General features: G+C 45.2%; 1 protein-coding gene across 3 annotated transcripts in view; it reads left to right on the top strand.

Annotated features, from left to right (window-relative positions):
- The window catches only part of TNXB (tenascin XB), a 179682-nt gene that overhangs the window by 51046 nt on the left and 114135 nt on the right, over nt 1–14501 (top strand). For all 3 annotated transcript variants that reach the window (XM_040323053.1, XM_040323052.1, XM_040323054.1), the window contains exon 3: nt 12134–14416. In XM_040323053.1, coding sequence (XP_040178987.1) covers nt 12134–14416 — 2283 coding nt within the window. The remainder of the gene's footprint in view (nt 1–12133; nt 14417–14501) is intronic.

Below are 14501 nucleotides of genomic sequence, written 5' to 3'. Positions count from 1 at the left end.
TGAACTTCCTTCGGTGCCACGGTGCCTTTAATTATTGTACCTGCTGGGTGTCTATAGTATGCCTGTGAAAACGTCTTTGAGAACCCGGGTCTTGCCCCAGGGAACATGTATCAATGGAAAAAAAGTTTTATAAACGTCGTTTTTTTCAGGACTCTTTTTTTACATTGATACATGTTCCCTGGGGCAAGACCCGGGTTCTCAAAGACGTTTTCACAGGCATACTATAGACACCCAGCAGGTACAATATTTAAAGGAATTTTTAATTCATTAAAAACACTGCTCCTGAATCTTTAGGTGCAAACTACAGAGCACACGGCCAGTACACACCAAGTAGCTTTAGGTGCAAACTACAGAGCACATAGGCAATAAACCACGTAAGAATACTGCAGCTAGCACAATCACTTTCCTGCCAGTAAATTAGGAAGAACCGATCTAGCTAAACTATACAGTGTATAAATATATGTACAACACCTGGGATGTATATATATATCCTCTACACACTGTAACATTAACTGACTAGCCTGCCTGCTCTATCTACCTGCAAAAAATGACACTCTCTCTGTCTTCTCTTAACCACCACAACACACTACACAAGGCCGACCTGCAGGTGGCCTTTTATAGTGTGGGGCGTGTACTAAACCCCCTGAGCCAGGGTGGCTTTGGCCAATTATGGCTCTCCATTTTTTGTGCGCTGTGATTGGCCAAGCATGCGGGTCATAGTGCATGCTTGGCCAATCATCAGCCAGCGATTCCGCAGTGAATTATGGTCTGTGAAACGTAACTCGAATTTGGCGCGAACGACCCGTTTTGTTCGTATTTCGACGAACGATCGAACATACAACGTTCGAAGCTCATCCCTATTCCTGAGCGACAAGTTGGTCATCGCTTTTCCATCTGAGATTTTTCAGTTATTTAAAACAGTAAGAAAACCAACACATTCCACATCATTACGTGGCCCATACAAGTGTATTAACTTACATTATCATTAGACATTACAGCACGCATATTGCAGAAGTATAGACGGGGCTTGTTTTAATGTTTAGGGTGGTGTGATTTTTCCAAAAGCCCTTCCTAATGGAACATTTGTTTAAATGGAATATTTTCATTCCACCAGTTATCTGTCACCCTCCCTTGCATCCATCCCCTCCCAAAACAATCTGTCCTTTGAATAGTTTACGTAGAAGCATTGAAGGTATTCACACCCCCCTCCCCCCAAGCCCAGAGGGTGTAGTTTTCATGATAGTAGGCAAAAACATAAAATAATTCCATTATGCCTCTCTGGCCCACAGCACATCCAGAACGTCTGGTTTATAGCACAGGCACACAATAATATTACAGTTTAGGCAGCTTATATACCGTTGTTTCCAGCTTATTAGTTTTCATCAGTGTAAGTACAAAAGCCAACGTGGATAGCACCTTCAGTTACTAGTGTACACAGAGGGCCTCTGGGCAACGGAGAGCGTAGTCTGTACCTCCCAACACAAGGACACAGTAGACAGTACTAAGCAGCAAGTCATATCATCTTCCCACTCCCAATAAGGCAGTACTGTACATCAAAGTGAATCTGCAGAGCTCCCAACTGTCCCCGATTTTGTCCCTCTTTCCTGCTCATTTGTCCCTCACGTTGGTCTGATCGATATAGTTGTATAGAAAATGCACTTTTTATCTTTCAAATAGTGTTTCCCGGTGTTGTAACGAAATGCTTCCACTATCGGATAGGGTCCTGCCTCGACTGCGCAGGCGCCGTGCTGCGCAGTTAGATGCCACAAAAATCTCATGCCGTGTACACACGATCATTTTTCGGCATGAAAAAAACATCGTTTTTAAAAAATGTAATTTAAAATGATCGTGTGTGGGCTTCACACCATTTTTCGGGTTCTGAAAAAGGACAACATTTTTTTTCGAACATGCTGCATTTTTTAACGACGTTTTAAACAATGTCGTTTTTCGGGTTGTAAAAAATTATCATTTACTCCCCTTGTCCGGTATTTCTGCTCCGAGAGCAGTGGTGCTAATTCTTCCCTTTGTCTGCGTCCAAACGTAAAGCCCAATTTAATCGATTGATCCAGAAAGGATTAGTATAGTATTTTTTTCCCATCAACAGTCCCTGCGAACACAATAAGGCAGAGCTAGGTAAATCCAGGGCTTTTTTAATCAAACAGTAGGTGCTGGAACTCAACCATGATGCCCTAAACCCCCCCCCCCCCACCTGCACCCTTCAAATGACTTAAAATAGTGGGTGTGGTCAGTCAAATTTCACGAACAGGGTCTTAAAGGTCATTAAATACCAGGATTGCATTACACACAGAGTGCAGAGTTCAGGGGGGGTTACACACAGAGTGCAGAGTTCAGGGGGGGTTAGTTACACACAGAGTGCAGAGTTCAGGGGGGGGGTTACACATGGAGTTCAGAGTTCAGGGGGGGTTAGTTACACACAAAGTGCATAGTTCAGGGGGGGGTTAGTTACACATGGAGTGCAGAGTTCAGGGGGGTTAGTTACACACAAAGTGCAGAGTTCAGGGGGGGTTAGTTAAACACAGAGTGCAGAGTTCAGGGGGGGTTAGTTACACACAGAGTGAAGAGTTGTCGCTTGTAAGCACAGAAACCGGACTTGTGGTAAGCAGGCACCAAAGAGTCTGAGCCAGAGGTGGTGGAACTGAGTTCCAACAACTTCCTCTTGAAAAAAAATCCCTGGGTAAATCATTATATATTTTTTTATAAATGGCTGCTTATAAATGAACCCATTCTGTATAATACAGTATACTCACCTTGTCCTATTTTTCTGCTATTGGTCAAGGCAGGGTTGTTATAGACATGTGAAATCGCATGTCAAATCGGCGGCATGTGCCGGCAATGGCACCGTCCTAATCGGTATGACGCCGCATCTGCAGCGCTGCACGATATCAAAAAGTCGTTTCTGTTTAATTTTTGCGATCTCGGCCCGTGATTTACATTGACATCTGTGCAGAAACTGCACAGATGTCTCTGTAATCGCGGCCGAAATCGCGACTGACAAGCGGGAGAGTTCAGCTGAACTTGCGCGGCTTCATTCCCGCAGCCCAGTGTGAACCTTGGCTTAATGAAACCATTCTGTATAATATACTTGTCACTGTGCCTGTGTCCAAACACAATTCCCAATTGAAAGCTATTGGTCCTGGCAGGGTTATTATAGTATTATTTCCCGTCAACAGTCCCTGCAAAAACAAAACGCAGATTCGGGTAAATATATTTTTTTTAAATAAATGTCTGTTTATTAATGGGACGCTTAATGAACCCATTCTGCATTATATATGTACCTTATCTTGTATTTCTGCCCCAAGAGCGGTGGCGCCAAATCCTCCCTGTGCCTGCGTCCGAACATAAAGCCCAATTCAAAGCCATTGAACTTGGCAGGGTTAGTATAGTATTCTTTCCCGTCAACAGTCCCTGCAAAAACAAAAAAGCAGATCTAGGTAAATAGCTATTTATTACTATATGCCGCGTACGTCTGACCGTCTCTTTGAAGAACCGAAAGAGCCAGCCAGACACCTAAATCCAAATTCCGTTTAGCCAGCGGCTGTGGAACCAAAATACCAAGGTCCTTTTTATACAAGAACAGAAGTGCATTCTTCATCCCCCTTGATGTCTTATAAAGTTTGTATGGATCTTTTTAATTGGGTAGCCACCTAGTATTCACGCCGTGCCAGAGATATTATCAGCCACCGGAGTGTGCGGAATGGTAATGATTTGCTGGATTTGGATGACGCCAACTGCAAGCATATCCAGGTGCTTTTGTCTTTAAAATATTTGCCCATTAGATGCATTGATGATGACGATCATACTTCTTTTTCGGGATGGAAAGGGGAGAGAGGGGGGGTTTTAGTCAATTTTTTTGGCAAAGGTGACTTACAATCTTTGCGTTCCCTCTAGACCCATAAAATTGCTGTTTATCCAGATCCACTGACTGTAGAAATACTCTCTGTAACTGGAGCGGTTTCAGCGCTTTTTCTGTGGGAGTAGAAGATAAAAACATGTTTGAAAATCTCTGCCAGTTTTAAATAGTTTCAAACAGTTTGGGGATTTATTTAAGATCGTTTATACAGTTGGCCTTCAGTCTTTCGTTAATGCATTTTGCCCAGCAAATTCAAGGCTTTTAAAGGTCAACTCCAGGCAATGCGTTAAGTCAGTCCGGGAAGGGCTAATGCAGGAAACTTTGCAGCTGTGTTAAAGTAAAAAAATAAATATATCTTTTACATTTTAGCTAGTAACAGTCAATTTTAACGTGATTTATTTTGTAATGTTAAAGCGGGAGTTCACCCGAAATTTTTTTTTAACGTTAGATTAATGCTCATTTTGTCAAGGGGAATCGGGAGTTTTTTTTAAAATCGAAGCCGTACTTACCGTTTTAGAGAGCGATCTTCTCCGCCGCTTCCGGGTATGGTCTTCGGGACTGGGCGTTCCTATTTGATTGACAGGCTTCCGACATTGTGTCACGAGTAGCCGAAAGAAGCCGAACGTCGGTGCGGCTCTATACGGCGCCTGCGCACCGACGTTCGGCTACTTTCGGAAAATCGTGACGCGATGTATGCGACCGTCGGAAGCCTGTCAATCAAGTAGGAACGCCCAGTTCCGCAGCCCATACCCGGAAGCGGCGGAGAAGATGCATCTCTAAAACGGTAAGTACTGCTTCGATTGTAAAAAAAAACACCCGATTCCCATTGACAAAACGAGCCTCAATCTAATGTTAAAAAAAAAAAGGTTTTTGGGTGAACCTCCACTTTAAAGACTAACTACTGCTGGCTATACTATGACTTGGATAAATTAAAACTTTTGCAGACATTCAGTTTGGCAAATGACATTTACAAAACAATTAAGCCTCGTACACACGATCGGTCCATCCGATGAGAACGGTCTGATGGACTGTTTTCATCGGTTAACCGATGAAGCTGACTGATGGTCAGTCGTGCCTACACACCATCGGTTAGATCGTGTCAGAACGCGGTGACGTAAAACACAACGACGTGCTGAAAAAAAACAAAGTTCAATGCTTCCAAGCATGCGTCGACTTGATTCTGAACATGCGTGGATTTTTAACCGATGGTTGTGCCTACTAACGATCGCTTTTTTTCTATCGGTTAGGAATCCATCGGTTAAATTTAAAACAAGTTGGCTTTTTTTTAACCGATGGATAAATAACCGATGGGGCCCACACACGATCGGTTTGGACAGATGAAAACGGTCCATCAGACCGTTCGAATCGGTTTAACCGTTTGTGTGTACGCGGCCTTACTCTAAAATTTATCAGGGTTCTCGCAGTGCTTGTGAAGTAGGTCTGTAGCTCTTTCTCTTAGAAATCCCTTCTGTGCAGCCCCTCTCCTGTGTCCCTGCCTTTGGTGGTAAAATCCGAGGGGCTTAGTTAGGGCTCTGGTTGTGGACCAGGGAGTAGAAGGGAGCTATAGCTGGTCATTGAATATTTGAATGTAATGTGTTCATATACCATTGGGAGAATAGATAGGATGGGTCTGAGTGTGGTTTGCAGGTGGATACTGGAGAGGAAGATGCCAGGATTACCGTAGCTGGAGTTAATGGAACTGGTCATGGACAGTGAAGAGAGGAAGAAAAGTGGTCATGGACAAGGGGGAGAGAAGGCAAAGCTGGAACTGATCATGGACAAGGGGGAGATAAGGCAATGTGGGAACTGATCATGGACAAGGGGGAGATAAGGCAATGTGGGAACTGATCATGGACAAGGGGGAGATAAGGCAATGTGGGAACTGATCATGGACAAGGGGGAGATAAGGCAATGTGGGAACTGATCATGGACAAGGGGGAGAGAAGGCAATGTGGGAACTAATCGTGGACAACGAAAATAGGAGGCAAATAGGGAACTGATCATAGACAAGGAAGAGAGGAGGCAAAGAGGGAACTGATCAGGGACAAGGGGGAGAGAAGGCAATAAGGGAACTGAGCATGGACAAGGAAGAGAGGAGGCAAAGAGGGAACTGATCACGGACAACGAAGAGAGGAGGCAAATAGGGAACTGGTCATGGACAAGGAAGAGAGGAGGCAAAGAGGGAACTGAACATGGACAAGGGGGAGAGAAGGCATTGAGGGAACTGATCATGGACAAGGGGGAGAGAAGGCATTGAGGGAACTGATCATGGACAAGGGGGAGAGAAGGCATTGAGGGAACTGATCATGGACAAGGGGCAGAGAAGGCAAAGAGCCAACTGATAATGGACAAGGGGGTGAGAAGGCAAAGAGGGAACTGATCAGGCCACACTGATTGGCACTGATAGGCAGCACTGAAGGGCACTAATAAGCAGCACTGATGTGCACTGATTGGCGGCACTGATTGGCAGCACTGATTGGCGGCACTGATTGGCAGCACTGATTGACACTCATAGGCAGCACTGGTTGCCACTGATAGGCAGCACTGATTTGCACTGTTGGGGCTGCACTGATAATCAGGACACTGATCAGTGCCCTCATTATTAGTGTAGTTGTCTCCTTTCACACTTGCCAGTTACCGGCTCTCTCCTCTCCTCACACTGAAAATGTGAGGAAAGGAATGCTGATAACCAGCAAGTGTGTTTAGATCGTGATCAGCTGTGATTGGACACAGCTGATCACAAGGTAAAAAGCATCTGTGATTGGCTCTTTACCCCAATCTGTGATCAGCTGTGTTTAAAGGATATGATTTGGAAAGGCACACACCTGTCTATATAAGTTCCCACAGTTAACAGGTCATGTCAGAGCACAAACCAAGCAATGAAGTCCAAGGAATTGTCTGTAGACATCGGAGACAGGATTGTATGGAGGCACAGATCTGGGGAAGGGTACAGAAACATTTCTGCAGCATTGAAGGTCCAAATGAGCAAAGTGGCCTCCATCATCTCCATAAATGAAAGACAGTTGGAACCACCAGGACTCTTCCTAGAGCGGGCTGCCGTGTCAAACAGAGTGAATGGGAAGAAGGGTCTTAGTCAGGGACATGACCAAGAACCTGATGGTCACTCTGACAGAGCTTCAGTGTTTCTCTATTGAGAGACGAGAACCTTCCAGAAGTACAACCATCTCTACAGCACTCCACCAATTGGGGCTTTATGGCCAGACGGAAGCCAATCCTCAGTAAAAGGCACATGACAGCCCATGTTGAGTTTGCCAAAAAACACTTAAAGGACTCTCAGATCATGAGAACGAAAATTCTCTTGTCTGATGAAACAAAGATTGAACTCTTTGGTCTGAAGGGTGAGCGTCATGTCTGGAGGGAACCAGGCACCGCTCATCACTTGGCCAATACAATCCTTACAGGGGAGCATGGCGGTGGCAGCCTCATGCTGTGGGGATGTTTTTCAGGGGCAGGAACTGGGAGACTGGTCAGGATCGAGGAAAGGATGAATACAGCAATGTACAGAGACATCCTTGATGAAAACCTGCTCCGGAGCGCTCTGGACCTCAGACTGGGGCGAAGGTTCATCTTCCAACAGGACAACGACCCAAACCACACAGCCAAGATACCAAAGGAGTGGCTACGAGACAACTCTGTAAATGTCCTTGAGTGGCCCAGCCAGAGCCAAGACTTGAACCCGATTGAACATCTCTGGAGAGATCTGAAAACGGCTGTTCACAGACGCTCCCCATCCAACCTGATGGAGCTTTAGAGGTCCTGCAAAGAGGAATGGGAGAAACTGCCCAAAAATAGGTGTACCAATCTTGTAGCATCATACTCAGAAAGACTTGAGGCCGTAATTGGTGCCAAAGGTGCTTCAACAAAGTATTGAAAAAAGGCTGTGAATACTTATGTACATGGGATTTGATTTTTTGGGGTTTTTATTTCACATTGTCATTATGTGATAATGTTTGTAGAATTTTGAGGAAAATAATAAGTTTAAATGGGTTGTAAAACCTTTGTGTTTTTTCACCCTAATGAATTAAGGTGAAAAAACACCTTGCATTGTCCGGCCCCTCCCCCCCCCCCCGTTTTACCCTGTATGACCCCGAGTCATACACTAGGCAGCTATGGACACAGGAGCGCGCCTCCAATGTAACCCCCTCGGGAGAGAGCTTCCCAGAGGGGGTTATCTATTGCGGGGAGGAGCCAAGAGAGCCGCCGTGGGACCCCAGAACAGGAGGATAGGGCCAAAACAAAGGAGGTAAGTATGACATGTTTGTTATTACTTTTTTTTTAAACGGGAACCTTTACAACCATTTTAATCCATTTAGGAATAAGGCTGTAACTCTTTGTGAATCTAGCTATATGGCAGCCAGGAGACAAAGGGAAAGTGTAGACAACATACTGCACACAGGTAAAGAATAGCGGCACCTAATCTTTGCAGCGCAACATTTAAAAACTTAGATCATGCATAGTAATAATCCGTAGTCTTAACGCTCCGCCTAGGTTCACACTGGGTACGATTTGGTATGATTTGAGATGCGATTTGACATGTCAAATCGGCGGCATTTGCCACAAATAGAGCTTTATTTTGGTGGTATTTGATCACCTCTGCGTTTTTTTTATTTTATGAGCTATAAACAAAAATAGAGCGACAATTTTGAAAAAAAAAACAATATTTTTTACTTGTTGCTATAATAAATATCCCCCAAAAATAGATAAAAAAATATATATTTTTTTCCTAAGTTTAGGCCGATACGTATTCTTCTACATATTTTTGTTAAAAAAAAATCGCAGTAGTGGCTACAAAATAGGGGATAGTTTGGTGGCATCTTTTTATCGTGACTGCGACATTATGGCGAACACATCAGACACTTTTGACACCATTTTGGAACCATTGTCATTTTTACAGCGATCAGTGCTATAAAAATGTACTGATTACTGTAAAAATGACACTGGCAGTGAAGGGGTTATCCTGTAGGGGGCGCTGACGGGGTTAAGTGTGTCCTAGGGAGTGATTCTAACTGTTAGGGGGCGTGGCTACGAGTGACACATCACTGATCGCTGTTCCCGATGAGAGGGAGCAGACGATCAGTGACATGTCTCTAGGAAGAACGGGGAGATGTTGTGTTTTTACTGACATCTCCACGTTCTTCAGCTCCGTGACCCGATCACAGGACACAGGTGGACATTAAGTCCCCGGGTCCCGCGGGCTCGGGCATGGAGCTCGGCTTGACAACGCGGCGGCAAATTAAAGGGGACGTACCTGTACGCCCATTTGCCCAGCCATGCTATTCTGTCAAAGTAAAAAGTCGTGCGGGCGGTCCTTAAAGCGGGAGTTCACCCATTTATTAAAAAAAAACATTTTCCCCTTAGATTCCTGCTCGTTTGGTCTAGGGGAATCGGCTATTTGTTTTAAAATATGAGCAGTACTTACCGTTTTCGAGATGCATCTTCTTCCGTCGCTTCCGGGTATGGGTCTTCAGGAGCGGGCGTTCCTTCTTGATTGACAGTCTTCCGAGAGGCTTCTGACGGTCGCATCCATCACGTCACTCGTAGCCGAAAGAAGCCGAACGTCGGTGCGGCTCTATACTGCGCCTGCGCACCGACGTTCGGCTTCTTTCGGAAAATCGTGACGCGATGGATGCGACAGTCGGAAGCCTCTCGGAAGACTGTCAATCAAGAAGGAACGCCCATTCCCGCAGCCCATACCCGGAAGCGACGGAGACGATGCATCTCGTAAACGGGTAAGTACTGCTCATATTTTAAAACAAATAGCCGATTCCCCTAGACAAAACGAGCAGGAATCTAAGGCTAAAAAGTGCTCTCTAAGGGTGAACCTCCGCTTTAAGCAGTTAATATTGCTTTTGTATATGATCCCTTACCAAACCCCTTCATGACAGCGCTATATAAGTACCTGAAATAAATAAATTAATATATCTTTCCTACAATAGAATTTTCTTTTTACAGGTCTGTAGTTTCTGATTGAAAACCTCGATCCTTTTTAAGTGTTAATACACATTTGCTTTGCATTTATACATTGGTACCAGCCCAATACCAGTCTTTAAAAATTAGAAGCAATGGCTTGGAAACAAACTGAACTCAGCTCTTTGAAGACTCATGGGTGTAAACCATCTGGTCCGGGTCCTTTGTTCACCTTTATTTTGTCTAACTTTTCCCAGCGTTAAGCCACTGTGCTGCGTTTGGGATCATATTAAGAATTATGTTACATTATAAGAGAGCTCAAATAATAGGGAAATGTCATATTTTTTTCAGCCAAGGCTAACAGGAAAGCCTCTGTAGTTATATACAAGTTGCTCAAACAGAATAATAACATTTACTGTTGCTACCCGTTTTTCTACCATGGGAATAGCTGAAGTGATCCAAAGTTTAGCAATCACGTTTCTGGCTAGCAATATTTGTTCTCTGAGTTAGGCCGTCATAAATTAGAGTGTTTCCTTAAGGCTCCAGGCAGATAAAACAAAAAGACATAAATTAACACAGCTCTGTATTCAATAATACATCTGTTTTATTTTTTATGAAATTTCCTGTATTTGAATAAGGCAGGCCATTGACGGTGCAAATTTATTTTCTGCAACCACGAGTTGACAAGGGGAATCCCTCCTGCCGAGCAATTGTGTGCATAATTGTCAGGGGGGGGGGCTGGGGGGGTCAGACAGGAAGAGGACAGTTATTATTGCTAGCAGCTATGGCGTCATCTAGCAATAATCACAAGTTGATTGAACTATCAACTCGGTTCGTATCTCGGCCGGTTCAGCAGGAACCGTCTATGGCCAGCCTTAATATAAGCCTCTTACAATTCCATGTGCACGAGAGCTCTGCCTGGGTAGGGAAGGAGCAGCACAAGGAACCAGTCAGTGTGTTGCCAGAACAAGCTGGTAGGAGTACAGAGCAGAGAGACGAGCTCGTCAGTCTGCTGCTTCTCATTTGACTCTCTAGTCCTGGGGAGGCGGGAGACCAATAAGCATTAATTAGGTTCAGATTTTTTTTTTTTTAAATAACCAACATGTTATACTTACCTCCACTATGCAGTCCGTTTTGCACAGAGTGGCCCCGATCGTCCTCTTCTGGGGTCCCACGGTGGCTGTCTCGGCTCCGCCCCACAATAGCTAACCCCCTCTGAAAAAGCTCTCTCCCAAGGGGGTTACCTTGTGGGCATGCTCCCGTGTTATACACTCGGTGTGCATAGCCGCCACGTGTATGACTCTGCCCCGCCCCTCGGCGGCCGCGTCACTGGATTTGATTGACCGCAGTAGGAGCCAATGGCTGCGCTGCTCTCAATCTATCCAATGAGGAGTCGATCAGCCATGGAGAGAACGACGCGGTATTGCACCCATGGAGATTCGTGCTCAGATAAATAAAACGGGGGGCTGGGGGGGCCGTAGAGTGCAAGGTGATTATTTACCTTAATGCATAGGATGCATTAAGGTGAAAAAACACAAAGCTTTACAACCACTTTATCTACAGCAAAGAAAAATCAAGTCTTCTGCCCTGCCAGACAGACTGTGCAGTATGACAGAGCTATGTAAAGCTGGCCATAGAAGGATCAAAATTCAGCCAGTTGGGCAGGAACTGGCTGAATTTCAATCCATCTATGTCTGTTCCCATGCATAAGAAGTCGATCTAATGATCAACTTTTCACAAATGGGCTTGTTGGAAACTTTCTTTCGATCAGCCCTGCAGCACTGATCAGACTACTGGCTGATCGAAAAAAAAAAAAACGATGCCAGCAATATTGGATGAAAAGAAATAAAAAACCTTTGGCAGGCAAAACAGGTCCCCCATATGTATTTAATATCTTTATTTACGTAGCTGATTGCCTGGAGCTCAGCTTTAAAGCCCAACTTCACCGAAATATTTTTTTCTCATAATCTTAGCTAGAGTGGAGAATGATTAGAACCCTTGGCAGATCAATCTTTGAGCTGGTTAGTCATGTCCCCGAGCTTCTTTTTCTGAAGACACCTTGTGAGTCAGGGTGTGGATGGTTGACACCAGGACAGGAAGTAAGAGAAAATCTCTCCAAAGAGAGAAGTTCTGTGGCTTTCCCACTCCATTCTAAGCAAAGAATAACTTTTTGTCTGTTGGGTTGATCACTGATCTTGTAATACCACCTGTAACATACTGTGTATGTATATATATATATATATATATATATATATATATATATATATATATATATATATATATGTTAGTTGTATACTATATAAGTTCCCTGAGTTCTCTTTGCTTTTCTTTCAGATGACCCTTCCAGTCTCAAGCCTGTTCCTTGCCCCCAAAACGCTGATGACTGCCCAGGGGGCTGTGGAGGTGATGAGAGGGGTACTTGTGTCGACGGGCAGTGCCAGTGTAAAGAAGGCTTCATGGGAGACAAATGCCAGCTGAAGACCTGCCCCGAGGACTGCAATGACCAAGGCCGATGCAAAAATGGACGTTGCATCTGCTTTGAAGGATATTCTGGTGTATCTTGCGGCATCAAAGCTTGTCTAAACAACTGTCACAATAACGGACAGTGCCAAGATGGAGTTTGCATTTGCGACCCTGGATTTTCCGGTGAAGACTGCAGCTCTCGAGTCTGCCCCAGGAACTGTCTCAAACGGGGAAGATGCGAAAATGGAATTTGCGTTTGCTATTCAGGATATGCAGGGGTGGACTGCGGCTCTAGAAACTGCCCCAATAATTGCAATGACCGGGGCGACTGTGAGGATGGCGCCTGCGTGTGTGACACTGGTTTCACCGGACCAGACTGTGGCACCAGAAGCTGCCTCCATGACTGTAATGACAATGGCAAATGCGTTGATGGGGTCTGCGTTTGTAACCCTGGGTACTCTGGGGAGGATTGTGGGTATAAGGGTTGTCCTGAAGATTGTAACGAACAGGGTCAGTGCATTTCTGGAAAGTGCGTGTGTGATGCTGGATTTGTCGGGCCAGACTGCGGCACTAGAATTTGTTCGCCAGAATGCGAGAGAAGGGGCAGATGTGAAGATGGTGAGTGCATCTGTAACCCGGGCTTCACAGGGCCAGATTGCGAGATCATAACTTGCCCCAATGACTGTCACAAACAAGGCCGCTGTGATGATGGGAAGTGTATATGTGATCCTGGCTACACAGGCCCGGACTGTGCATTAAAGGACTGCCCCAACAAATGCAACAACCGGGGCCGATGTCAAAATGGCATTTGTATTTGCAACCCTGGATTTACTGGGCCGGACTGTGGATCCAAAGCCTGCCCCAAAAACTGTAGCGGAAATGGGCAATGCATCAATGGCAAATGCATTTGTAATGCTGGGTTTATTGGCCCAGTGTGTGGGACCAGATCTTGCCCCGCTGAGTGCTCCAACCATGGCCGTTGTGTTAGGGGCATTTGCGTCTGCTCGCCTGGTTACACAGGAGTGGATTGTAGCATCAGGACTTGCCCCAAAAATTGCCACGACCAAGGTCGATGTGAAGGAGGTGTGTGTTTTTGTGACCCTGCATATACTGGTCTGGATTGTGGAACTAAGAGATGCCCCAATGACTGCTATGACCGGGGACACTGTGAAGATGGCTTATGTGTTTGTGACTATGGATTTACTGGGCAGGACTGCAGGTCTAGAACCTGCCCCAATGACTGCTATAACAGGGGTCAATGTGAAAATGGGGTCTGTGTTTGTGATGCTGGATATAGAGGAGAGGACTGCAACATCAGAACTTGCCCCAACGACTGTAACGATCGGGGGCGATGTGAAGATGGGGTATGCGCCTGTAAATTTGGATACACTGGTCTAGATTGCAGTTCTAGTAGCTGCCCCAATGATTGTTACAACCATGGTAGGTGTGAAGACGGTGAATGTATTTGTGAATCTGGATATACTGGTCAGGACTGTGCCCTCAGAACATGTCCTGAAAATTGCAATGACCGTGGCACCTGTGATGATGGGAAGTGCATTTGTTATTCTGGATACACAGGTCCCAACTGTGGATCCAGAACTTGTCCCAATGACTGTAAGGGCAGGGGTCGGTGTGAAGATGGCATTTGCATATGTGATCCTGGATATACAGACATAGACTGCGGACTAAAAACATGTCTAAATGAGTGTCAGAACCAAGGACAATGTGATGATGGGGTATGTGTCTGTAATTATGGATACACCGGCCCAGACTGTAGTGAAAGAACTTGTCCAGAGAACTGCAATAACCATGGAAGTTGTGATAATGGAAAATGTGCCTGTGATCCTGGCTATGTCGGTTCGAACTGCGGCTCTCAAGCTTGCCCAGAAAATTGCCATGTCCATGGACAGTGCCAAGATGGAGTCTGTATCTGTAACTCTGGTTTTACAGGGCTTGATTGTTCATCCAAAGCCTGTCCTAAAAACTGTAACAACAACGGGCAGTGTGTCAATGGAAAGTGTGTCTGTGATGCCAGTTTCACCGGACCGGTCTGTGGTACAAAAGCCTGTCCAGATAACTGCAGTGGACGTGGCAAATGTGTGAACGGGGTCTGCACGTGTAAGAAGGGGTATACCGGCCCAGACTGTGCAATGGGTAAGTGTTGAAACTTTTACTAGGTAGATGTACAGACACATGTCACTTGACTCTAGAAACATGGGGCCAGATTCACGTCCGATCG

Source organism: Rana temporaria, chromosome 9 (genome assembly GCF_905171775.1).
Source record: "Rana temporaria chromosome 9, aRanTem1.1, whole genome shotgun sequence".
Classification (NCBI taxonomy): domain Eukaryota; kingdom Metazoa; phylum Chordata; class Amphibia; order Anura; family Ranidae; genus Rana; species Rana temporaria.
Note: the sequence above shows the minus strand (reverse complement) of the source record. Positions and strands in the feature narration are given on the sequence as shown.